Raw genomic sequence first — 24,667 nt, forward strand, 5'->3', positions numbered from 1 at the left:
AGATATCTTAAATCAAGCAAATCAGACCTTGACTTCCAACTTCTTGACTGCCTGGCCATGATGGCCTATGCAATGTATGTGGACAGGAGGTCAAAAGCTTTTATTTCTACAGTTACAAAGATGAATTCAGCCAATTTGGCTGGCTGGGCCAGTGTTCCCCTATCCTTCCCTCCTGCCCTACATCTTAGCCCCAAAGTTAATTGCTGCTTCAAGGAGGATGCCTTCCCCAGACAGAGAAAGGACCACATTGTGGTTAATGATTGATAAATAGCTGTGCTAGGATCTCCATACTAAGTGCTCTCTAGATCCAAGCATTATCACTAAGAACTGCAGAGCTCGGAATGCTCTGTTGCCAATAGCATATAATTACAGACCCACCATGGAGCGAATTCCCAGAATTGGATGTTTGAGCTGGGCCTTGAAGGAAAGCAAAGGAAAAATTAGTACACTAAAATGTTATCCTGCCTGGTTTGTCCCTTTTTAGAAGTACAGCTAGAATGCTCTAGAGCAGAACTGTCCAACAGAGCTTTCTTCAGAGATAGAAATGTTCTGTTCTATCCAATATGGTAGCCACTAGTCACATGTGGCTATTGAATACTTGAAATGTGGCTGTGTGACTGAGGCACTGATGTTTTTACTTAATTTTTATTAAATTTAATTAGCTACCTATAGCTAGTGGCTACCATACTGGACAGCACAGCTCTGGAGCCCACTGAGCATGTGCAGATTCTGTTCCACATGCTCATTCTTTGCTTCAGTCTCCTTGTGACCCTTGCCTGTCTGTCCTGCCTACGGCCTTGAGTTTGATGTACTAATTGGCTAGCTCCCAACATTGCTTCTGTTTCCTAGTTATTGATTTCCTCTCTCATCACAGCAGAACTCTGGCCTATCTTCCAAATGACTCATACTTTAATACCTCCTAACCTCTGCTGGTGTGTGGGCCTGGATAAGGTAGCTTCACAGAATTCTGTCCTGCCACATTTGGCCCTTGACTAAGTCTTATTCACTTCCTTCCTTTCCTCATTGTTTTTTTTTCCAGTCCACTTTAACCAGCCAGTTAGTAACCTGGAATATTTATTAACCTTTTCCCTCCCTGACAACTTGAGTTAGAGAACAGTTGAGGTGGAGGTGTGTGTATTGGGGATGGGAGGAGGTTTTTAACTGGTTGAATGAATACTTTGATTTGAGGTCTCTGGTAGTAAGTGAAGGGCTCCATCCTGAGGCCTTTTCTGCCAGATGTTTTAAACTTTGATTTATATAAAGATAGCAATATTGATAAATTGATACATTTGTAGATGGAAAGGATTGGTTCAGGATACGAAGAGGCTCTTGACAGGCCAAAGCATTGGGACAAATTTAACAGATGAAATGAATGATGACAAATCTCAAGACATATTTAGGTGAAAATGGCCAATTGCCTGAGTACCAATGTATGCTTTAGAAGACTTGGGTGTGTAGCTGATTATGAATCAGTGCTGGATAACAAGGTTATATACTCTTGGAAAGCACTAATAGAATTGTATCCAACAAGAGCGTTCATATCCAAAAGAGACCTGCTCATTTCCACATTGATCAGACTGCACCTGGATCATGGTTTCAGGTTCTGAGTAACTCACTTTAAAAAGGGGAGAGACATTGACAAACTGACTGACCACAGGGGTTAAGGGACTGGTAACATGTCTTATAAAGACCTGAGACAACTGAGCTTTGGGAGAGCAGACCGTGGGGACAGGGTCCCTTTCCTCAGTCTCTGAAGGGCAGTCACAGAGCGGAGAGCAGACATCTCTAGAGGGCAGAGCAAAAACAAACAAGTGAAAATTTGAGCAGATTTCAACTCAGTATGAAGAAAATGTTTCCAATTGCCAGAACTCTGATTTGGGGCGGTTTAAGCTGCAGAGTGAGAATTTAGTAGAGACCCTGGAGGAACAATGTTAAACATGTCCCAAAGCCAGTCTGCTCAAATATTGATTGTCCCCACAGTGATGGATAGTTCATTCAAAATGTGTAGGCTTTATACTTGCTCACCCCAGCTAGTTTATAGGTTCTACATTAAGTGTCAGACTCTTCTCGTTCTAGCTCAGCATTCTAATTAAGTAACCTTGGCTCTTTGCATGTGGGAAACAGGTTTCAAGCACAGAACCTCTAGCACCAAGCAGAATGGCAACATAATTTTAGCTCCTGAGCAAAATGGGTTTCATAACAGCACCAGTACAGCGTGCACATTAACATTTGAATATGCTGGATAATAAGTGTGCTAATTTCTCTGAGAAGAATACTTGAAAAATAAAATAAGCTGGGATCATTAGAGGAGAAAGGGGCTAGCAATTTATGGCACTGCTGCTGCTTGATGCTCAAAAGTACATGATGTCTCTCATCACAGGTAAAATATAATTACTATGATTATAAAATGTAATGATAGTGGCAGGAAGTGATCAGAATTTTATTGGAAACTAGTGGCCCGGTGCACGAAATTCGTGCACGAGGTGGTGGTGGGGGTTTCCTCAGCCCAGCCTGCACCCTCTCTAATCAGGGACCCCTTGGGGGATGTCCAACTGCTGGTTTAGGCCCAATCCCGGGGATTGGGCCTAAACCAGCTGTCGGTCATCCCTCTCACAATCTGGGACCACTGGCTCCTAACCGCTCACTTGCCTGATCGCCCCTAACTGCCTCTGCCTGCCTGCCTGATTGCCCCTAACCCCTCTGCCTGCCTGCCTGATCGCCCCTAACTGCCCTCCCCTGCCGGCCTGATCTCGCCCCCAACTGCCTCTGCCTGCCTGATCACCCTTAACTGCTCTCCCTTGCTGGCCTGATCTCACCCCCAACTACCCTACCCTGTTGGCCTGATCTTGCCCCCAACTGCCCTCCCCTGCTGGCCTGGTTGCCCCCAACTGCCCTCCCCTGCCGGCCTGATCTCGCCCCCCAATGGCCCTCCCCTGCCGGCCTGATCGCCCCTAACAGCCTCTGCCTTGGCCCCCACTACCATGGCTTTGTCTGGAAGGAAGTTGGACGTCCAGAAGATGGCTGGTTGACCCGGTCTAATTAGCATATTACCGTTTTAGTAGTATAGACAGATTATATAGGATAGGTTTGCTTAAATGGGTGGGGGCCTTTTTCATCAGGAGGAGATGCTCTTGGCAGACAAAAATACATAATCCCTATATCTGGACCGATAGCCAGCCATATGCACTATACTGCCAAACCGGTCATTAAAAAATTGAACTGCTTTCTTACATCTCACACCAAATAGCTATTGCCCTTAAAACCCCTCCTCAGCCCCCACCTTAGGTCCTGCCTTCGCAGTTTACCCAGATTTGGTTCTGATTGGTTGGTTTCTATGCCAGTCAGCATCAAAAGCTCTGCCTCCTAGGCAGCCATTGGCTCCTCACACTCCATCCAGATTTGGTTCTTATTGGTCAGTTTCTATGCCAGTCAGCGTCTCCGGGCCTATCAATGGGTCTGATCAGAGAGGTGGGGCTGATCAGCAGCCCCAGCCGAGGCCCAAGAGAAAGAGAGCATGGCTGCTGGCCAGGCCCCAAGAGAAAGACAGAGGCAAGGGCTAATCAACAGCTGCCACGGAGGCTACGGATCAGACCCTGCTTCTCTCTCCCCGGGCCTTCCTTCAGGCCTGATCCGCAGCCCCCTTGGTAGTCAGTGCTGGGTCACAGCACCCACAGTGGCAGGCAGTCAGTGCTGGGTCGCCACAGCAACCCAGCACTGACTTCCAGTTGGTCAAGCCTTTGGTCATTTTGGATGTTACAACCCTGGGTTTTTATATATTAGGATAAGTTTGTGGTACAGTTGGGTTTTTTTAAACCACATTCAGATTTATCATGTACAAATTAAAATTTGAGCCCATTTGGCTGTTTGGTTCCTTTGAGCAGTCTAAATGTGAAGCCATTACTATATTCTGATCTCAACTTTGCAGAAAACAACTGACAGAGTTTTCCTGGGAGATGCGACACTGAGATGGGGAGGCCTCATGTTGGACATAGGGACATGATAATCCCCTTGTGCTGGACTCGTCGTTGTAAGGGGGGCTGGCGCCCCACGCCTTGGGTGACCTAGACCAGCAGTTCTTGGAGTCTGGTTTGGAGACCTCTCAGGGATCCTGATACTCTTTCCAGAGGTCCAGAAAAATCAAAATTCTTTTCATGTCATTTGACTTTTTTTTTTTGAGGGTATGCTCTTTTTTGTTTTGTTTTGTGTGTTTTTTTTATCCTTACCCGAGGATATTTTTCTGTTGATATTTAGAGAGAGTAGGAGAGAAAGGAAAGACAAAGAGAAATATCAATGTGAGAGGAACACATCGATTGGTTGCCTCCTGCAAGTGCAGCGACCAGCGCCTGGGCCTGGGAGGAGCCTGCAACCGAGGTACATGCCCTTGACCCCGAATCGAACCTGGGACCCTTCGGTCCACAAGTCAATGCTCTATCCACTGAACCAAACCAGCTAGGGCTCATTTGGCTTTTTAACAGTATTGAAAGGCTATATATATTATATGATTTAATTTACATGAAATGTCCAGATCAGGCAAATCTATAGAGACAGAAAGCAGATTCACAGTTGTCAGGGACAAGGGGAGGCCAGAAGGAGTTATCATGTTCTGGAACGAAGTAGTGGTGGTGGTTGCACAACACTGTGAATGTACTAAATGCCACTGAATTGTATACTTTAAAATGGTTTAAATGGTGAGTTTTATGTTATATTAATTTTACCACAATTAAAAAAGCCAAAAAAATTTAAAAAGTAAAGGTTGCACATTGTGCTGTATGAGAGGCTCTTCCCATCCAGACTTTAAGCTGCTTGGGAGTTTTCCTGGAAGTTCTCTTTGCCAGGTCTTTCAATAGCTACATTCTTAGAGTAATGAAACATTTTTCTTATTCTGCTAACATTCTAGGTTAATGGGGTGGGGGGGAGGGAGACATGCAACTCTTCATCACAGATTCTGTTTCCAGGGAACCCAATCTCTTACAGTACCTTGGTCACATTCCTTATATCATATTCCTGATATAAGATCTTGGCACATGGTAACTGCAGTTAAACATCACTTTTTGTTCATGTGTCTGTCTTCTAAGAGGTGACTCTTAAAGGATAGGAGTATTTTCTTATTATCCCTAAAGCCCAGTATACACCACACACACACACACACGAATCCAAATATGGTGCTAATTAATAACTTTGAGTTAAGTACTTTTAAAAAGGCTTTACAACTTTATATACATTTTATAGATGCTTAAACTGAGGAAACAAAAACTTTAGGCCATGAAAAGATGTTAAGACAGCAAAACCATATAATAGCATCTGTTATCAAATATGGCACATGGTTGGTGGCCAATAAATGCCTGTTTCTTCTGACAAAAGGAAAAACAATAATCTTAACATTCCTATGATTTGTTAAATGTTTCCATCTCTTTTTTAGACCTCATAGAGTGTCAGAGCTGGTTATCTCTCATGTGAGCTAGAGATAGGGCAGGGGAACTCCAATGTGCTCCTGTGAAAGAAATATGAACGTGGAGCTTAAGAGGAGAGATCAGGAGTAGTGAAAGAAGTCTCCCAGATGCATAAGAGCAAAGAAGCTAATCAAGAGAGAAAGGGTAGCTTAAGATGATTATTCAACCAGCTCTTAGGAATCCCCTACCCAGAAGAAAGGCCAGAGGAAGGCAGGAGGCCTGGGTGCTAGGAGAGTCAGAGCACAGTACAGATGCCCTGGAGCATGCATTTTCAACAGGAGTATGCCCAAGCTTCAAGTCAAAGGGCACTTTGAGGCTTCCCACAAAAACCAGCTGTGGTCTCTTGTCCTATCCCACCTAGAGGAATATCCCCAAAGGCAACTACCACCAACTCTTTTGGCAATTTCTTCTGATATTTACCTGCATATTTATAAAAACCTGCTTATGATGCTATTTCTTGATTTTTCCACTTTAGACATTATCTACTGACCTCTTACCATAGAAGACTAGAGGCCCGGTGCCCAAAATTCGTGCACGGGGGTGGGGGTCCTCTCAGCTCTGCCTGCACCCTCTCCAATCCGGGACCCCTCGGGGGATGTCCAGCTGCTGGTTTAGGCCCAATCCCGGGGATTGGGCCTAAACTGGCAGTCAGACATCCCTCTCATAATCCTGGACCTCTGACTCCTAATGGCTCACCTTCCTGCCTGCCTGGTCGCCCCTCACTGCCCCCCCACCCCGCAGGCCTGATTGCCCCTTACTGCCCCCCCCTGCTGGCCTGGTCGCCCCCAACTGCCCCCCTCTGTTGGCCTGGTTGCCTCTAACTGTCCCCTCCCGCCAGCCTGGTCGCCCCAACTGCCCCCCCCCGGCCTGGTCACCCCCAACTGCCCTCCTGCTGGCCCTCACAGCCCCCCCCACGCAGCCTGCTGTTCAGTCATTTGGTCATCCCTCACTAACTCCCCTGCCGGCCTGGTCGCCCCAAGCAGCCTGCTTGTTCAGTCGTTTGGTTGTCCCTCATTAACCCCCCTGCCGACCTGGATGTAGGCAGCCATCTTGTGAGGGTGTGATGGTCAATTTTCATATTACCTCTTTATAATATAGGATTAGGATTTAGTTCTCTGCTACCACTCCTAAAAGCCTAGTGAGCACTAATAAAGGAAAACCAAGTGATCCATCTAAAAGGAAGGCAGTTCATAGCAGCACAATTTATAATAGCTAAGATTTGGAAACAGCTTAAAAGCCCATCAGCAGATGAATGGATTAGAAAACTGTGGTACATCTACACAATGGAATACTATGCTGCTGTTAAAAAGAAGGAATTCTTACCATTTGCAACAGCATAGATGGATCTGGAGAGCATTATGCTAAGTGAAATAAGCCAGTCAGTGAAAGATAAATACCACATGATCTCACTCATTTATGTATAATAAAGAACATTACAAACTGTTGAACAAAAATAGAGGCAAAGAAGCATCGAACAGACTGTCAAAATACAGTGGGAAGGTAGGGGAGGGCTGTGGGGGGTAAGAGATCAACCGAAGGACTTGTATGCATGCATATAAGCACAACCAACAGACGCAAGACACTGGGGGCGGGGGGACGCGGGCAAGTGCCAGGGGTAGGGGAGGTCGAGGGGAGGTCAGTGGGGGTGGGATGGGGAAAGAGACATATATACTACTACTTGTAATACCTTAAACAATAAAATTAAAAAAAAAAAGAATTCAAAAATAAATAAAAGGAAGGCAGCTGCTACTCAGCAGGTTATTGCCAGAAAATACAGCTCCTTGTTGGCAGAATGTGTCAAGGTATGTTCATTTGCAAGTAACTACAACAACTGAAAAACTGACCTAACAGTGAACCTCACATGAAAAGTCCAGGGCAACTTAAGCTTCAAGGTTGGTTTGATTCAGTAGAGCTCAGCTGCTGGGAATATTCTTGCTCTCAGCCTCAGGAAACCACTCCCCCCAAGGTTTACACCCCCTCCCAGAGTGAAGCAGGAATTCAGTGACTGGCTAATGTGAGAATACGAATGCCTGGCCCCCTTATTTCAATTTGGGACAACTCTGAAGGGCATGCCCATTCTTAAGGTTCTTGTGGGATCAGCTGAGGCCTTATAACTATTAAATTGAAACTATTGTGGTGGTCAGCTTCTTCTATGCTCACCCTGTCTTCTTCATGTTGCCATAGGTGGATGACCTGAGAGCATTCCTCAATAAACTTCTGCATGCAACTCTCCATCACAGATTCTGTTTCCTAGAACCAAGAGTGGGGATGTGGGGGTAATCAGCCTTTCCCAATGCACATAGGCTGAGTCAGGGAGGATGAGGGTGGTACAAAACTTTTTATAAGGATTAAGAATCATATTGGGGCCCTAACCAGTTTGACTCAGTGGATAGAGCGTTGGCCTGCAGACTCAAGGGTCCCAGGTTCGATTCTGGTCAGGGGCATGTACCTTGGTTGCGGGCACATACCCAGTAGGGAGTGTGCAGGAGGCAGCTAATTGATGTTTCTCTCTCATCGACATTTCTAACTCTCCCTTCCTCTCTGTAAAAAATCAATAAAATATATATATATTTTAAAAAGAATCATATTGGGGAGGCAACTACGCGGATCTTTTGATCTTTCAAGAGAAGCCAGAAACCATTTATGTAAAAAGTCTCATGATGCTTTAATGTTGGAAAATAACTGAGATATTTTTAAATGCTATAAAAAGCCAACAAGACATGGTCCAATACCCACATTTCAGCAGTTTTCAAACTTGGCCAGTGATAATACAGGTGTATTTTGTAGACCAGAGAACAAAGCTAGGACTCTGGTTATATGAAGTCAACATTTCAGCTCAAACTAAGGAACAGTTTCCTAATGATTAGAGCAATATGGAAATGGAATAAAGCCCTTCAGGAAAAGGTGAGTTCCTTGGCACCAAAGTTCATTTTTGAGTCTGTTAGACTTTGAACTATATGATCTTTGAGACCTAGGTTTTGGGTTCCTTCCTGGGTTGGGGCTCTATGAGAGGCAACAGTTTGATGTTTCTCTCTCTCTCCCTCCCTGCCTCCTTTCCTCTCTAAGATCAATAAAAATAAAAAAGAACAAGAGACCTTGGAAATGAAAATATTATAACTGGAATAAAACAAATTTGGTGCCATAGCCAGTTTTGCTCAGTGGATAGTGTCGGCCTGCAGGTTGGAACCTGCAACCAAGGTATGTGCCCTTGACCAGAATCAAATCCGGGACCCTTCAGTCTCCGGCTGATGCTCTATCTACTGAGCCAAACCAGCTAAGCTAGCATAATATTTATTAACATGTTTTTATTGATTTCAGGGAGAGGAAGGGAGAGGGAGCCATAAAAACTTAGATCAATCTATTGGCTGCCTCCTGCACGCCTCCTACTAGGGATTAAGCCCACAACCGGGGCATGTGACCTGACAAGGAATCGAATTGGCAATCTCTTGGTGCATGGGACGATGCTTAAACAACTGAGCCACACCAACTGGGCTAGCATTATATGTATATACTAGAAGCCCTCAGGGGCGATTGGGGCGGCAGGCTGGCAGCAGCTGCTTGTATCTGCTGACAACACCAGGCGATAGGGACTGGTGCCGGGCACCAGCAGCGGGTGCAAGTGGCAGCTCTGGTGCCAGCTGTGGTGTGAGCGGGGCCATTGCTAGCAGCGGGTGTGAGTAGCGGCTGCTGGCCCCAATTGCCCCTCAGGAGCAGGGGGAGATGAAGAAGCCCTGAGGGGCTATTGGGGCCTATAGCCACCGCTTGCACCTGCTGACAGCACTAGGTGGGGGCAGTGGGTGCGAGCAGTGGCTCCGGCACTGGTGGCGGGTGCAAGCAAGGCCAGTGCCGGAAGCAGGTGTGAGCACCCGGCGGGACCACAGTACGTGGGAGCAAAGAATTTTCAGTAACCATCAGAGGCTTGCCCCGATGACAGCAACTGGCGCCCTGCTGCAGTCTGGCACCCCCGCTCACCTGCTCCACCATCCCGCTGCGGCTGATGCCAACCATGTTCCATGCTCTGCCGCCTGCTGCTGATGCCCACCATGTTCCGTGCACACTCCCTGGTGATCAGCGCACGTCATAGTGACTGGTTGTCCGGTTGTTCCACCAGTCTATTTGCATATTAGGGTTTTATATATATAGATATGTTTTTTTAATCCTCACCCGAGGATATTTTTCCATTGATTTTTAGAGAGAGTGGAAGAGAGAGGGAAAGACAGAAATATCAATGTGAGAGAAACACATTGATTGTTGCCTCCTGCACACTCTGACCAGGGCCCGGGCCAGGGCAACAAGGTACATGCCCTTGACCGGAATCGAACCCAGGACCCTTTGGTCCTCAGGCTGACATTCTATCCACTGAGCCGAACCGGCTAGGGCTAGTGTAATATTTTTAAGGTGCATCCATGCTGTAGCATGTATCAGTACCTCATTCCTTCTTATGGTTGAAAAAATTCCATTGTATGGATATACCACATTTTGTTTATCCATTCACCAGTTTATAGACATTTTAGTTGTTTCCAACTTATGGCTATTATGAATAATGCTGCTATAAACATATATGAATAAATTTTGCATGAACACATATTTTCACTCTCGAGTTTATACTTCGGAGTGAAATTGCTGGATCTATGTTTAACTTTTTGAGGAATTGCCAAACTGTTTTCTGCAGCAGCTTCACCATTTTACATTCCCACCAGCAATGCACAAGGGTTCCATGTCCTCACCAACACTTGTCCATTTTTTTTTAAACATATTTTATTGATATTTTACAGAGAGGAAGGGAGAGGGATAGAGAGCTAGAAACATCGATGAGAGAGAAACATCGATCAGCTGCCTCCTGCACACCTCCCACTGGGGATGTGCCCGCAACCAAGGTACATGCCCTTGACCGGAATCGAACCCGGGACCCTCCAGTCCGCAGGCCGACGCTCTATCCACTGAGCCAAACCGGTTTCGGCCACTTGTCCATTTTTAAGATAGCCATCCTAGTGGGTGTGAAGTAGTATCTCATGGTGGTTTTGATTTGTATTTCCCTAATGCCTGATAATGTTTAGCTTCTTGTCATGGGCTTATTGATTATTTGTATATCCTCTTTGGAGAAATGTCTATTCAAATTCTTGGCCCATTTTTAATAGGGGTTGTCTCTTTATTGTTGAGTTCCAATAGTGCTTTTATATTCTGAATACAAGTCCCGTAGTAGAAAATGATTTGCAAATTTTCTCCCATTCCATGCATGCATTTTTTACTTTAAAAAAAAATGTATATTTAATCCTCACCCGAGGATGTTTTTATTGATTTTAGAGAGTGGGGGAGGGAGAGAAACATCAATGTGAGAGAAAAATATCAATCGGTTGCCTCTAGTACCTGCCTGGACCAGGGACTTAACTTGCAACCTAAGTATGTGCCCTGACCAGGAATCAAACCTGCAGTCTTTTGGTGTATGGGATGACACACAAGACAACCGAACTACCTGGCCAGGGCTGTCTTTTACTTTCTTGATGGTGCCATTGGAAGCACAAACGTTTTCAATTTTGCTTAAGTCCAATTTACCTCTTTTTTTTCTCTGGTATGTTATGCTTTTAGTGTTATAGCTAATCCAAGGTCATGAAAATTTATCCTGTTTTCTTCCAAGTCTGTTTTAGGTCTTATATTTAAGTCTTTGATCCATTTTTAATTGCTTTTAGAGAGAGGAAGAGAGAGAAACATTGATAGGTTTCCTACTATATGCACCCCAACTGAGGACTGAACCCACAACCTGGGTATGTGCCCTGATGGGGCATCGAATCTGCTTTTGGTGTATAGGACAATGCTCCAACCAAGCCACACAGGCAAGGGTATCTATGACCCATTTTGAATTAATTTTTGTATATGGTATGAGGTAGGGGTTCAACTTCTTTCTTTTGCATGTGGATATATAATAGGCCCAGTCCATATGTTTAAAAAAGACTGTTCTTTTCACGTTGAATTATCTTGTCACACAGGTTTTCAACCTTGTCATTAGTTGAAAACTGATTGACAAAAAAAATGTTAAAAGTAATACCTAGTTTAGGCCATGGTGAGGGAAGTCTTAAGCACTGTTCATGGGAGTGCAAAAGTAGTACAGCCGCTGAAGTGAAATTTGCTATGCATACCAAAATCTGAAATACATATATATGCTTAGATTGAGAAATTATACTTCTAGGAATTTATTTCAAGGAGCTAATTGCACAAAGATGTTATGTATAATGGTGAACAACTGGAAGAAACCTAAATGTCAATCAGCAGTAAACCAGGTAAATAAATTATGCTATATCCATACAGTGAAATATGACACAGACTTTAAAAATGATGAAATAAAAAAGATATTTTTAAAAATGATGAAACAGACTTATATCTATTGACTTGGAGGAAACCCTATGATTTATTGAGAAGTAAAAAAATAAAAGCATGTTACAAGTGCTTACAGCTCTTTTTGAATTTGTCTAGTATGTCTTCCGGTTTTATACCGGAAGGTCCTCCCTAAAAAAAAAAAAAAAAAAGCACGTTACAAAGCACCATTTATGCATTTATATAATATACCAGTGGTCGGCAAACTCATTAGTCACCAGAGCCAAATATCAACAGTACAACGATTGAAATTTCTTTTGAGAGCCAAATTTTTTAAACATAAACTATATAGGTAGGTACACTGTTATTAACTTAATTAGGGTACTCCTAAGCTGGCCTTTGCTAAAAACTCAAGGGGCCAAAGATCCTCATGTGGCTCGCGAGCCGCAGTTTGCCGACCACTGTAATATACGAAGGGCTCAGTGCACAAATTCATGCACCTTGAAAAGAACTGTGGGCCGTGAGGCTGCGGTGGGCACAGGAGCAGGTCTTGGCCCATCCTCTGCACCCCTGCCCGACCCCTCCCACTGTGGTTCCCTCTGCCGACAGCCCTGCTCCTGTGCAGCTGCTGCACCCACCCCGCTTGCCCCTCAGGAGCAGGGGGAGGTGAAGAAGCCCTCAGGGGCGATTGGGGCCAGTAGCGGCTGCTCAAACCTGCTGACGGCGCTGGCCCCGCTTGTACCCGCTGCTGGAGCTGGCCCCAATCGCTCCACGCCACAGGCAGGTGCAAGTGGGGCCGGTGCCGGCAGCAGGTGCAAGCACCGGGTGGGACTGCAGTGTGCAGGAGCAAAGAATTTTCAGTAACCAGAGGCTCACCCAGATGACAGTGACCGGTGCCTCGCCTTGGTCTGGCACCCCTGCTCACCTGCTCCACCATCCCGCCATGGCCGACTCCCACCATGTTCTGCATGTGCCCCCTGGTGGTCAGCACACGTCATAGTGACCAGTTTTTCGGATGACTGGTTGTTCGGTTGTTCCGCTGTTCAGTCTATTTGCATATTAGGGTTTTATATAGATAGATAGATAGATAGATAGATAGATAGATAGATAGATAGATATAGATATTTACATATGCATATACATTCATGGAGAAAATGTTCACAAAAATATTAACAGTGGTTGCCAGTAGGTAATGGGATTTAGGCTGGCTTTTATTTTCTTCTTTATACTTTTTTTGCATTGCATGAATTTGCTACATGAATATGTATTGTCTTTGTATTCAGAAAAAGAAAAGCTATTTTCATTTTGTAGGAGCATGTCAAAGAATATATATTGTACAGGACAATTCAAATGGCATGGAAATATGTTCATAATATATTATTAAATGAAAAAAGCAAGTTACAGTATCATCCTGCTTTAAAAAAATTTAATGTAATATGTACAGTATTTCCTAGGTACTCTGATAGTTTATTTTTTTACTACCTACTATTTCTGAAATAAGGATGTCTCTTATAATCACTATGAATATTTAATGTAGTGGGTTTCCCCCTTGCTGCCTCCCTGAAAAGCTGTTATTAATGAGATGATGCTTCTGGCAATCTGAGACTTGAGAAAGTGCCATATGTGTATAAAGAAAAGACTGGAGGGATAGATACCAAAACGTGATCAGTGTGTGCTTAGCCCCGAATTGAGATTTTTATTTTCTTCTCTTTGTTAAGCATGGTTTCCAAGTTTTCTTTAGTATATACATAGATAGACATAAAAAGAAATCTGGCTGCCCTGCTTTCCTTCCTTCTTTATTATTATTATTTTTTCTTTTCTTTAAAGATCTAATTGGCTTTAATAGATGATTCATGCATTGGATAGCACTTCATCTAGCAACTAGAAATGTGCTCCTGCCCTGCTTTTCAAGAAGTAGAGTGTGTGTGGGGGGGGAAATAAGTAGATTGTGAAGGTATTTGGGACATTTGGCCTTTACCAAAATGAGACTAGCAAATTAGGGAGCACACAAACTACCTCGGGAGTGTCAGAGTCTAGAGTGAGGGAGGACTACCTTGCATGGCCACCAAGGGGCCTCTGGTCTGGCCAGACCTGGCAAAGCAAGCTTGAGAACAGATGGGAAAGTTCAGTCAGCAGGAGCAGGACTCTTGGATAGTTCTGTGTGGACAAGGAAATCCCTGTGAGGGAGGAGATAGTCCAGATGGTGGGGATAGTGGCTAATTATGGAGGAGATGCATATCCAACACTGCGGGGCCACTCAGATATTTTCCAGTCTAGCTCAGGAGCACATTCCCAGTTCATGATGAGCAACCAAGGATTGCATGAAACAGAAAATTAGTTCACCCCTTTTGAGAATCAAAACTTACCTTGGTTTGGGGTGAGGCCTTTCCTTAGTCAAAGGGGCAGGGTAACTACAGGAAACGAAAGACATACTGGTGGAGGACTGATGGCCACAGCAGAACTTCTACAGCCCAAGAAGACCAGCAAGCTCTGGCCTCTACTTAGGGTAAGGGAGTGACTAAGGCAGGGGCACAGAGAAGGGCGCCAGGCACTGTGCCAGGTAGAAGCTTCACCCACATGATCATGTGTAATCCTCACAAGCCTCATTAGAATCTTTCTCTAAAAGGGAAAATAGCCTGGCCACAGTAGCTCAGTGGTTGAATGTGGACCTATGAACCAGGAGTTCACCGCTGGATTCCCGGTCAGGGCACATGCCTGGGGTTGCAGGCTCAATCCCCAGTGTGGGGCGTGCAGGAGGCCGATCAATGATTCTCTCTCATCACTGATGCTTCTATCTCTCTCCCCTTCTCCCTTCCTCTGTGAAATCAATAAAAATATATTTATAAAAAAATAAAAGAAAAAAACATTCAACGAAGTGAATACTCATATTTATCGTATTAACTCATTGTTTTTCGTAAAGAGGTGGGAAAAACAAGTCTCAAAAAAAAATCTTTAATCTGGCCCTAATGTTGTGTTTTCAAAATTATGTATAATATAGAAAAAAAAGCTGCAAGGATATACACCTTAATAGTGGGTGTATCTCAATGGTAGGAATTTAATTTTTAAATTTTATTTTCTGCGTGTGTTTTTTTCTCCCCTGAATCCCGGCAATGCGCATGTAAATCTTCTTGAAGCAAAGAAAACAAAAAAGGTTTTTCAGAAGCAGTCGTGAGGACTAGTGGATCAAAGTAATGAGAATGAATTACAGTGAGACCTTAATGACAGAAAAATCCAGATTCTTACTAGCTATGTGAGTTCCACTTGGCTTCTCCAAGTCTGTTTCCTAAACAATAAAAGGGGATTATAGTCTTGTCCTAGTGAGCTGTTGCCAGGATTAACTAAAATGCAATATACATGAAAGTCCCAAGCACAGTACTTGGCATAAAGATGGTGCTTAATAAATATTAAACCCGACTCTTGATAGTCACAGCTCTTCCTTGCTGCCCTAGGAAGGCCTAGCACCTACAGCTATCTCAGAGAACAGAAAGGAATTTGGTTCCCTTGTCAAAGGCCCTTTACTGGACCTGCAGCTGCCTACACACCTGACACTCTGCTCTCCTCTGTGTTTTTTTTTTACCATCTGGAGACTTATAAGTTCTCACTCTTAGCCAATTTTCACCTATTTGCCTCTCCCTCTCCCTTTGTCTCAACAATCTTAGCTGCCTAGATAGTATTCTTGAGTACATGCGACATTATTTTCAACATAATACATATCTGCAGAGCACCTATGTTCTAAAGATGGCCCAAGCCTCCTACTCCCTATTTATATCATCCAGAAATATCCATATGAGCTCACAGTCCAGTTGAAATTTTAGAACCTTCAACAACTCCCATGTGTTGCCTAACTGCTATAACAGGTACACACGCCATGCTATGGAATGTCAGAGGGCAGATTAACCAATGGATGCACATGTGTATAGCAGAGGACGGTTAGTTTTTTAAAAGTAATGAGTTCTTCCTATGTTGTACATTAGCTTCATATACCGTCTTTACAAAAGAGAAAGGGTGCCATTTTGCCAAACTGATTTCACAGTCAGTTAGATCAATGCCTGAATTGGGCTATTTCCTCTCATCTTCAGATTTATTAAAATTTGTTCCCAGCAACAAATTTGTGGAAAGTTCGGCCATCTGATCGTTTGACCAATGACCTGATGGTGCTGAGGCATTGGAGAGGAGAGAGGTCCAAGGAGTTACAAATTAGAGTGTTCCCCTCAGACAATTATTATTGGAATACACACACATTCTGATTAACAGGCAGTTTTAAGACTCAAAAGGGACCAAAACCATGCATTATTTGACATTTGCATTACTTATTAGACAAACATGTCAATGGAAGTAAAAAGTTATTTCATCTATAGTTCAGACTCCCTAATAAACTAATAAGCTATTTTCACTTTTCCTTATTCCGTCCAGTCCTTATTCAAATCCATAAATCCATGAACATAATAACCATGGATTAGATACAATGACAGTCTATATTCTACTTCTTCCTCACACCCAGATGCATACTCAGAATGACGTTAAGTACAGCAATATTCAAAACCAGGGCACTGTAACAGCCCCTTCAGGCCTGTGGACTGACAGTCCAGTGGAAGATGTTGGCAGGGTAGTGAGACACACCCTGTTCTGCCTGTGTTATTTATGCCTCTGGCAGTGAAGCCCCTGACAAAGAAGCATGTCACTGGAACACATGCTCTTTGTTCATAGAGGTGCATGCCAGCACCGGCTGTGTCAGAAGGGACAGTACCGGGTCTGTAGTCTCTCCTCCTTTGGCTTTTTTGCTTTCTTTCTATTTGCTGCACATTGTGGTTATGTTTATTAATTACTTTGTAGCTTAACCTTATAAAACACACATTTATCTTGTGAGGAAAGAGTCCTTCATACTCCTATGAGTTGGTCATAGAGGATAGGGTCCCAAGATTTGCCTGGTTTTTCCCTAGGGATCAGTACCACCTCCCCCATGAACCACCAGGTTACCAGTCTCTCTAGCACAGAGCTACTATGTCCCAATCTCCTTCAGCACCTCCCCCTTACCTGCAAGATGGCACCTGCATGTTCCTTTTGGTATTAAAGGTGCTCTACTCATGTTCCAAATCAGGCCCCCATGTTCAGACTTCATTCCAGTCAGACTGATTGTATTGCAGAAAAGATGGCAGGCTTTAGAGTTAGACCCATCTGGGTTTAAACTCTAGCTCCTCCTCTTGTTGGCCATGCAGCTTAAGGTTCAGTTCCTCATCTGTAAAATGATTAAAATAAAATCTACTTCACATTGGTGTCTTTGGATTAAATGAGAAAGAACATACCAAGCCCTAAAAGTGGATGATCCATCATTGCTTGCGAGCTCATGGAACTGATTTGCTGGTTTTTCATAAAAGCCTTCATCTCAGGGCCTTGTGGTTCTCATAACCTTTTAGTTAGTCCTCGTGTGACATCCTGAAGAGCACTTATCCTCACCATTTTCCCATCACAGAGATGTCTGCTAAGACTAACATTTTAAGACTCGGGGAATTGCATACCAGAAAGTTTTTGCCTTTTCCAGAGCCTTTTAAAAACATACTTTTGCTTTGAAAATTTAATTAATTACATATTTTTAAAAATTGTTATAAGTAGTTTTGTTTGCCACAGGTAGAATGGGAGGGGGAAGTCTTAACTTTAAGAAAACCTTAGGTTGATGCATAGAATTGTTTTTCTCTATTCACAAGTTGTTCCCAATCTTTGGAGCCTTTTGTCTATATTAGAAATAAGATGGTATCTGATTAGACATATTATGCATTTACTTATTTTAAGCTGAATATAGGTATGTTACTTTAGGAGATCTGCAAAGCAAACTGAATGCTCTAACCCTGGCTTTCAGGGAGTTCTCTGAACCGGACCATTACAAAGGCTACCTGCCAAGCTTCACCCAAAACCGAGACCATCAAGAATTCACACACCTCACAGGGGTTCCCTAAGGAATAATGGGATAAAAGTCTACGGACAAACTGTAAAACTCCAAGGCCCCATTAGAAATGCTAATTGCTGCCTTGCTAGCCTACATTTAACTGTTAGAAACCCAGGGAGAGTCTACTGAACTCGGAGACGCTCGGCTCCTCTGTGGCTTGAGCAAGTGTCCAGAGTTGCACCCGTCCCCGCGAAGATCGACTCCACCCGGTGCCACGCGATACAACACGGGGTGATCGCGATTCCGCTCCCGACGGGGGTCCTCTTGGCCCTTCCATGACCACCCGGCCAAGGAGACAGCGGGGTTCGGGCTGTTGACTCACACTGTGGGGAGTAGAAGGTGAACCCGAAAGCCCCGTGTCCCGCGCTCCCTTCACGTGTCCCACTTACGCGGGCGTCGGGCTGGCATGGTCGAGCCTCCGCGGCCGGACCTGGCCTTACGGACCCCCAAAGCCGGACTCTAAAGCCTCCTCTCCCCACGAGCCCTCCGGGCAAATGTCCAAGTGCGGGTCGGAGACCCGCGTCTGGGCGCAGCGAGGTGGGCCTGGGGAGGCAGGGGGTCTCAGTTCGGCGGTGGGCGGGGAAGCCCCCAGAGGAAGGTCTTACATCAGCCACCCCACGTGCAACCGGAGGGAGGGGAGGGAGGAAGTCGCTAGGGTCCCCCGGGTGGCGCCTTTCCCCCGCCCCCGCCCCTCCCGCTCCGTCTCCCCGCCCCGTCCTTGGTGCAACCGCGGCCACCTAGTCGAGCGGCGCCGCGCGGGGCCGAGTGAGCGGAGCAGCCGCCTGCGCCGCGTCGCCGGTTTAAGCGCAGTGCGGTCCGCGGCCGGGGGCGGCGGTAGTGAGACCAGCGCTGCGCTCCAGCCCCCTTTTCCCTCCATGGTTTCTCTCCGCTCCCGTGAGTAACTTGGCTCCGGGGGCTCCACTCGCCTGCCCGCACGCCGCCAGCCGCCCAGCACCGCACCGCCGGCCTCTGCCGACAGCAGACCTCTTCCGACGGCCCTAGCTGCGCAGGCCGGGACGCCTCTCCCCCCTCCGCCCCCGCCGCGGAAAGTTAAGTTTGAAGAGGGGGGAAGAGGGGAACATGGACATGAAGAAGAGGATCCACCTGGAGCTGAGGAACCGGACCCCGGCAGCTGTAAGCAGAGCCCCCCTTCGGGCGCCCTCTCCTTCCAATGACTTGCATGTAATGGTGGCCACCTGCGGGGCCCCGGCCGCGGGTTCTCCGGCCTCGGCGCGGGGAAGGGCGCAGCTCGCGGGCTCGGACGGGAAAGGCGGGCGGGCGCGGTGGGGGGAGCAAGCGCGCGGGGATTAACTCTTTGGCGCCCGCGGGCCCCCGCGGCCGTCAGGGGAGGGCGGTGGGGTGGGGGAAAGCAAACTTTGAGCTCCTCGTCCGCCGGGGTCCTTCCCGAAGGAGCGCGTGTGCGTGTGGCCGGTGGCGCGGGAGGGAGGAGGGGTTGTGTAACGCTGGGAGCCATGTTTGCAGCCTCCCGGGGTGCGCGGCCCGGCGGGACCCGGCCAGTCCTGCAGCCGCGCGGCCATCCCAGGCGGGGCCCGCTGCGGGCCAGGCCGGGCTTCGCGCGCCCCGGGCCGGCTGCGGAAGGGGCTGGAGCGGGGGTGGACGTGGCTCTCCCAGCCAGGCCTTGCGGTTGACGCCGGCCCGGGGGACAGGGGCCGGGAGGGGAGGAGGGCGCCTTTGCCTCGGAGGGGCGGAGGGGGGGCGGGAAGCCCCCTCGGGTGCCCGGGCTCAGGCGGGCGCGGCCTGGCGCGCGCGGAGCGGGGGAGGGGCGAGCCCGGGCAGCGGAGGTGGCGCAACCGCCGCCCCTCCCGAGGCCAAGTTTGAAAAAAGGACGCGGTTCCCGCCATTTTTCAAGCCTAAAAATAAAACTTTCTCCACCATTTCTCCCGCTTGCCATTCGCCTTCGGGGCCTTCCCCACTCCCGCTCTTTCAGGGCGGGCCCCGCTCGGCCCGGGCCAGCCGTTATAACGGCGGCTTCGCTCTCCCTCGCCGCGGCGGCGGATTCCGGGGCCGCGGTCCGGGAGGCTGGCCCCTTGGTGTGGGCGGGCGGCGGCTCCTACCGCCAGCCGGGGCGCGCCACAGGCCGACACAGCGCCATGTTGGCGGGCACCCGTCTCCCTCCGCCGCCAGAGCCGGCTGCGGGCTCGGCCCTGCCTGCCCGCCCCCCGCGGTGGCTGCCGGCCGCCGGCCGCCGCTCCCCCGGCGGAGTTCGCGGCTTTCCTGCCGCCTCGCTGGGCTCGGCTTGCACTGGCGGGAGCCGCGCGCTCCGCCGTCGGCTCCTCTCCTCTCGGGAGCGCTCTGTCCTGCCTCCCCCCCCTCCCCCATTCTTAAAAGGGCGATGCCAGGAACCGGCTCCGCCCGGGCCAGGCGCCGGGGTGCGGGCGGGCCTAGGCGGCCTCTGCCCGCGCAAGTGCACGAGCGCGGCCGCCTGAGGCCTGCAGTCGCGGGCTGCGGCCGTGTGAGCGGCGGGCGGACCTTTAAGAGTCGCCCCTTTCTTCCCACCCCTCTCTCCTGCCCGCCCCGCGAGCATGAGCGGCTTCCCGCGGCCCGGCGCAGGGCCACGGTTCCCGGGCGCCACGCGGGGAAGCCGCGCCTCTGCCAGACCCCCTCTTGGGTGAGTGGCGAGCTCTGGCCGGGGGTAGCCCTGCCCCAGTCTAGCGATGGGTGCGTTTCGTGCAGTCGGATAGCTGTGGGTGTAACAAGTTGCCAACTTGTGGAAATTCAACCAGGGTTTACCTGGTGTGCACGAGTTTTGAATCCTGGTGTGCACGAAGTCACCACTGGTGACGTTAGGGGCGCCCCACCGCTTGGTCACCCCGAGTGTCCCTGTTGGACCTGAGCACATGGGCATCTTGACCAGTCCCCCGGCTTTTAAGGTTGAGGTTGCATCACGTTCGTCCCGTCGGCTCATCAGTCAGACATTTTGTGTTGGCCACGTGCTAGTATATTGAAGGTTTAAGCTTCTTCACACTGTAAAACTCGAAGAGTTGTGTTATTTTGAGTTGTAATTTCAGGAGTTTACGTTATTACTGAGTAGTTGTAAATCAATAGAATGTGGACTAATTAAATTTAGCCAAAATTTCCGAAAGAAAAGTACCCACGTGGATCTAAAGGTTTTCAAATCTAGAATTTCAATTCTTTGTGCCTAAGCTAAAGTACTATTAAAGTGTTCAGTACTTGACTTGGGGTGAACACAATACAAGAGACAAATGATGTATTATAGAATTCTACACCTGAAGCCTAGATAATTTTAATAACCAATATCATCCAAGAAAATTCGACAAAAAGTTAAAAAAGAGAGTGGGGGGAACTTAACACCATTTGATAAATAAATAAATAATAAATGAAGTGCCCAGTAAAAGCAGTGTTGCTTTCTCTGGGAAATACAGCTGGGCTGGTGTTCCCACTATATTGAATTTTTTTTTGTATATGAGGTAATTAATATATTGCTTTTTTAAAGTGTACATATATGTGCAAGTATTAATTTTTTAAGTAATCAACAGGTCTTACCCTCTTGCCAAAGGCTAGAGTAGTGTGGCTATTTAAAATTAGATGTGACAGTTGCACGATCCCCATTTCAAGTGTTCATAAGCCACAATTGACTTGTAGCTACTCTGTTGGACAGCACTAGCCTACAGTAATCCAGTGGTTTATTAAATAAATATTTGAGTGCCAACAGTATGCCAGGCCCTGGAAAAGCAGTGTGAACAAGGCAGAGTGCTGCAGCCCCTTTCCCCCTGAGGCCTCAGACGCCTGTTGTACCTATTGCACTGGTGCAAGTTAGGGGTTTTGAGAGTGTTATAGGAGCCGGTTAAGATTGTGGGGATAAAGAAGGTTCCCCCAAGGGACTCTGATTGGGAGACTGAGACCAGTAGGAGTTAGGTTCTTAGGAGAGGAAAGCTTTGACCTTAAACAGAAGGCTTTTCCAGAATAAAAAAAAAATGCTGCAGATTTTGAAGGGAAATATTTATAAGAGGAGTTAAAGTGTTTTTACACAAAAGCATTATTAAGGCAAATGAGAAGTTCCAAGATGATTCATTTAAAACAGGAGTCCTCAAACTTTTTAAACAGGGGGCCAGTTCACTGTCCCTTAGACCGTTGGAGGGCCGGACTATAGTTTAAAAAACAAACTATGAACAAATTCCTATGCGCACTGCGGGCCCGGGACGAGTCGGCTGCCAAGCAGGACAGGCAGCGGCACCCAGCGGGCCGGATAAATGTCCTCGGCTGGCCGCAAGTGGCCTGCGGGCCGAAGTTTGAGGATGCCTGCACCAAACTCAACTAGTCACATGGTTCTTTATGTTTGTGTGGGACCTGCTCTTAGAAAGTAGGTTTGGCCTTTAGGATTCTGAATACTTTTGTCATTTGGGGAAGGAAAATAATTCTTCATTGAATGTATGAACAGAAAGCTCTTAAATGCCTCTAAGACTGTATTCCATGGTTGACCTTAATACCATCTAGTGAGAGCTAAGTGTTTGAGGAGGGTAAGTGGAAGTTTGATCATAAATGTTAGGGTATATGGCTTTTTTTGTTCTTATTTTATTTGGGGGTTTGCAGAAGACCCTGGTAACACTTTACCTTGTGTTCTTTGGCCAAAGGCTTAGGTCAAGATAATAGGTTCAGTTCATCTATTAGTATAGCCTTGTTCTTTATAAACACAGATACATTCATTTCTCTGAGGGGGAGAGGACTAAAAATATATGTGTAACTCAGTGTTTTCTAAGTCCAGAACAGCTCTTTATATCAGAGGTGTGTTCTCATAGTGGAAAAAATGGTTAAAAAAGAATGGTGATAATCATTTAAAAGTATAAGCAAGGATAGGAAATGTTTTATGTAAAATATTTGTATTGTACTTCACTGAGAACAAATTGTACAGCCCTAAAACATACCATATACAACACATAAATTGCTGGTACAAACACCTTATTAACTCTGCATCTAGGGACAGGTAGCCTGATAATAGCTCTGCTTGAGTTTTTCCTTCAAAATTAGAAAGCCAATCAGTTCCTGTGGTTACAGTCCATGCCCCTGTGGAACATGCTGGGCTGTTTGCTAGACTGAGATATTTCATAGGCCATAAATAAGAATAGTCTTTCCTTAGTCCCAATTTACTAGAAAAAAATTTAGGTTTTCCTCACATTTCCCCCAACTTTTGGCATCTATTGTTTTGTCTCTTTTGATGTAATTTTGAGCTTAATGGGATGTTCTGATTGGGTGCATAGCAGCTAACTGGTTTTTTTCCTTGTATAAGTAATACATATTCATTGAAGAAAAATTGATATAAATAAGCTAAAAAAGTAGATACAGAGAAGCAAAAATTTAAAAATATAAATCTCACACATACCCATTCTACCATTTAGATATTCTGATGTGTAGCATTTATTTAGTTATATAAATAAAATGCAGCAAACATCTTTATCTTTCTATGTAATTATTTATTCTAGAGGCCCGGTGCATGAAATTTGTGCATGGGGGGGGGTGTCCCTCAGCCCAGCTTGCACCCTCTCCAATCTGGGATCCCTCTCACAATCCAGGACTGCTGGCTCCCAACTGCTCGCCTGTCTGCCTTCCTGATTGCCCCTAACCGCTTCTTTCTGCCAGCCTGATCACCCCCTAACCACTCCCCTGCCAGCCTGATTGATGCCTAACTGTTCCCCTGCCAGCCTGTTTGCCCCTAACTGCCCTCCCCTGCAGGCCTGGTCCCCCCCCAACTGCTCTCCCCTGCAGGCCTGGGTCCCCCCCAACTGCTCTCCCCTGCAGGCCTGGGTCCCCCCCAACTGCCCTCCCCTGCAGGCCCGGTTGCCCCCAACTTCCCTCCTCTGCCAGCCTGGTCACCCCTAACTGCCCTCCCCTGCAGGCTTGATCGCCGCCAACTGCCCTCCCCTGCTAGCCATCTTGTGTCCACATGGGGGCAGCCATCTTTGATCACATGGGGACAGCCATCTTGTGTGTTGGAGTGATGGTCAATTTGCATATTACTCTTTTATTAGATAGGATAGCCTTACTGTTAATGTCTGCATTGGTTGTAATTTAATCATCCCCATGGGTTAGAAGTGTTTTGGGTTTTTTTGCCATTTAAATAGTATTGAAATGAGCATCTCATAAAGTGAATCTCTATCTTCTACCAAATTGCTTTTCAATTTTTTTTTTTTTTTTTTTAATTCTCACCTGAGGATATTTTTCCATTGATTTCTAAGGAGAGTGGGAGAGGGAAAGACAGAGAGAAACATCTATGTGAGAGAAACACATCAGTTGGTTGCCTCCTGCATGAACCCTAACCAGGGCACAGGCCGAGAAGGAGCTTGCAGCCAAGGTACATGCCCTTGACCGCAATCAAACCCGGGACCCTTTGGTCTGTAAGCCACCGCTCTATCCACTGAGCCAAACTGGCTAGGGCCCAAATTGCTTTTTAGAATGGTTCCCTTTACCCACCAGTAGGATATGGATGTTTACTTCATGCCATTACTTCTGTCACCTAAACATATTTGAGAACCACTAATATAAATCTGTTCTATTGTTAATTTGAAAACATTCTTTTAAAATAACAGTAGGGTAGAAGGTTTGAACAGTGGTTAACTCAGAAGAATGGAAATTAGCAAGAGTAGCAGGAGTTACTTTTTCTATCTTTTTGGATTATTTCACTTAGTACAATAATTATGTAATATTTTTTTCTAATCTTCACCTGAGAATATTTTTCCCATTTATTTTTAGAGCGTGGAAGGGAGGCAGGGGGTGGGAAGAAAGAGAAACATCAATATGAGAGAGACACATAAATTAGTTGCCTCCCACATGCATCCCAACCAGGACTGGGAATTGTGGGAATCTAACCCGGGACCCTTGTCCATGGGCCAACACTCTATCCACTGAGCCTAACGGGCTAGGGCTGTATTTTCTAATTAAAGTAATTGGTAACTTAAAATGATCTTTAATTTCTCCATAGTTCCCCCCCCCC

General features: G+C 46.5%; 2 protein-coding genes across 7 annotated transcripts in view; one reads left to right on the forward strand and one right to left on the reverse strand.

The window, feature by feature from the left end:
• HEMGN (hemogen) overlaps positions 1-18,394 on the reverse strand; it is a 45,714-nt gene extending 27,320 nt beyond the window's left edge. The window contains exons 1-3 of one of the 6 annotated variants that reach the window (XM_080669145.1): positions 16,794-16,917; positions 13,813-13,916; positions 12,685-12,807 (exon numbers count right to left, since the gene is read on the reverse strand). In XM_080669145.1, coding sequence (XP_080525271.1) covers positions 12,685-12,757 — 73 coding nt within the window. In that variant the 5' untranslated portion in view covers positions 12,758-12,807; positions 13,813-13,916; positions 16,794-16,917. Of the gene's footprint in view, positions 1-7,610; positions 7,701-12,684; positions 12,808-13,812; positions 13,917-16,793; positions 17,014-17,831; positions 17,847-18,089 lie in introns of those variants that run through there. The other 5 variants (XM_080669147.1, XM_080669144.1, XM_080669146.1 and 2 more) reach the window with 5 other exon arrangements.
• Positions 18,362-24,667, forward strand: part of ANP32B (acidic nuclear phosphoprotein 32 family member B) — a 28,374-nt gene continuing 22,068 nt past the window's right edge. The window contains exon 1 of the mRNA XM_080669157.1: positions 18,362-18,834. Coding sequence (XP_080525283.1) covers positions 18,781-18,834 — 54 coding nt within the window. The 5' untranslated portion in view covers positions 18,362-18,780. The remainder of the gene's footprint in view (positions 18,835-24,667) is intronic.

The sequence above is a fragment of the Plecotus auritus genome, assembly GCF_963455305.1.
Source record: "Plecotus auritus genome assembly, chromosome: 5".
Taxonomy (NCBI): domain Eukaryota; kingdom Metazoa; phylum Chordata; class Mammalia; order Chiroptera; family Vespertilionidae; genus Plecotus; species Plecotus auritus.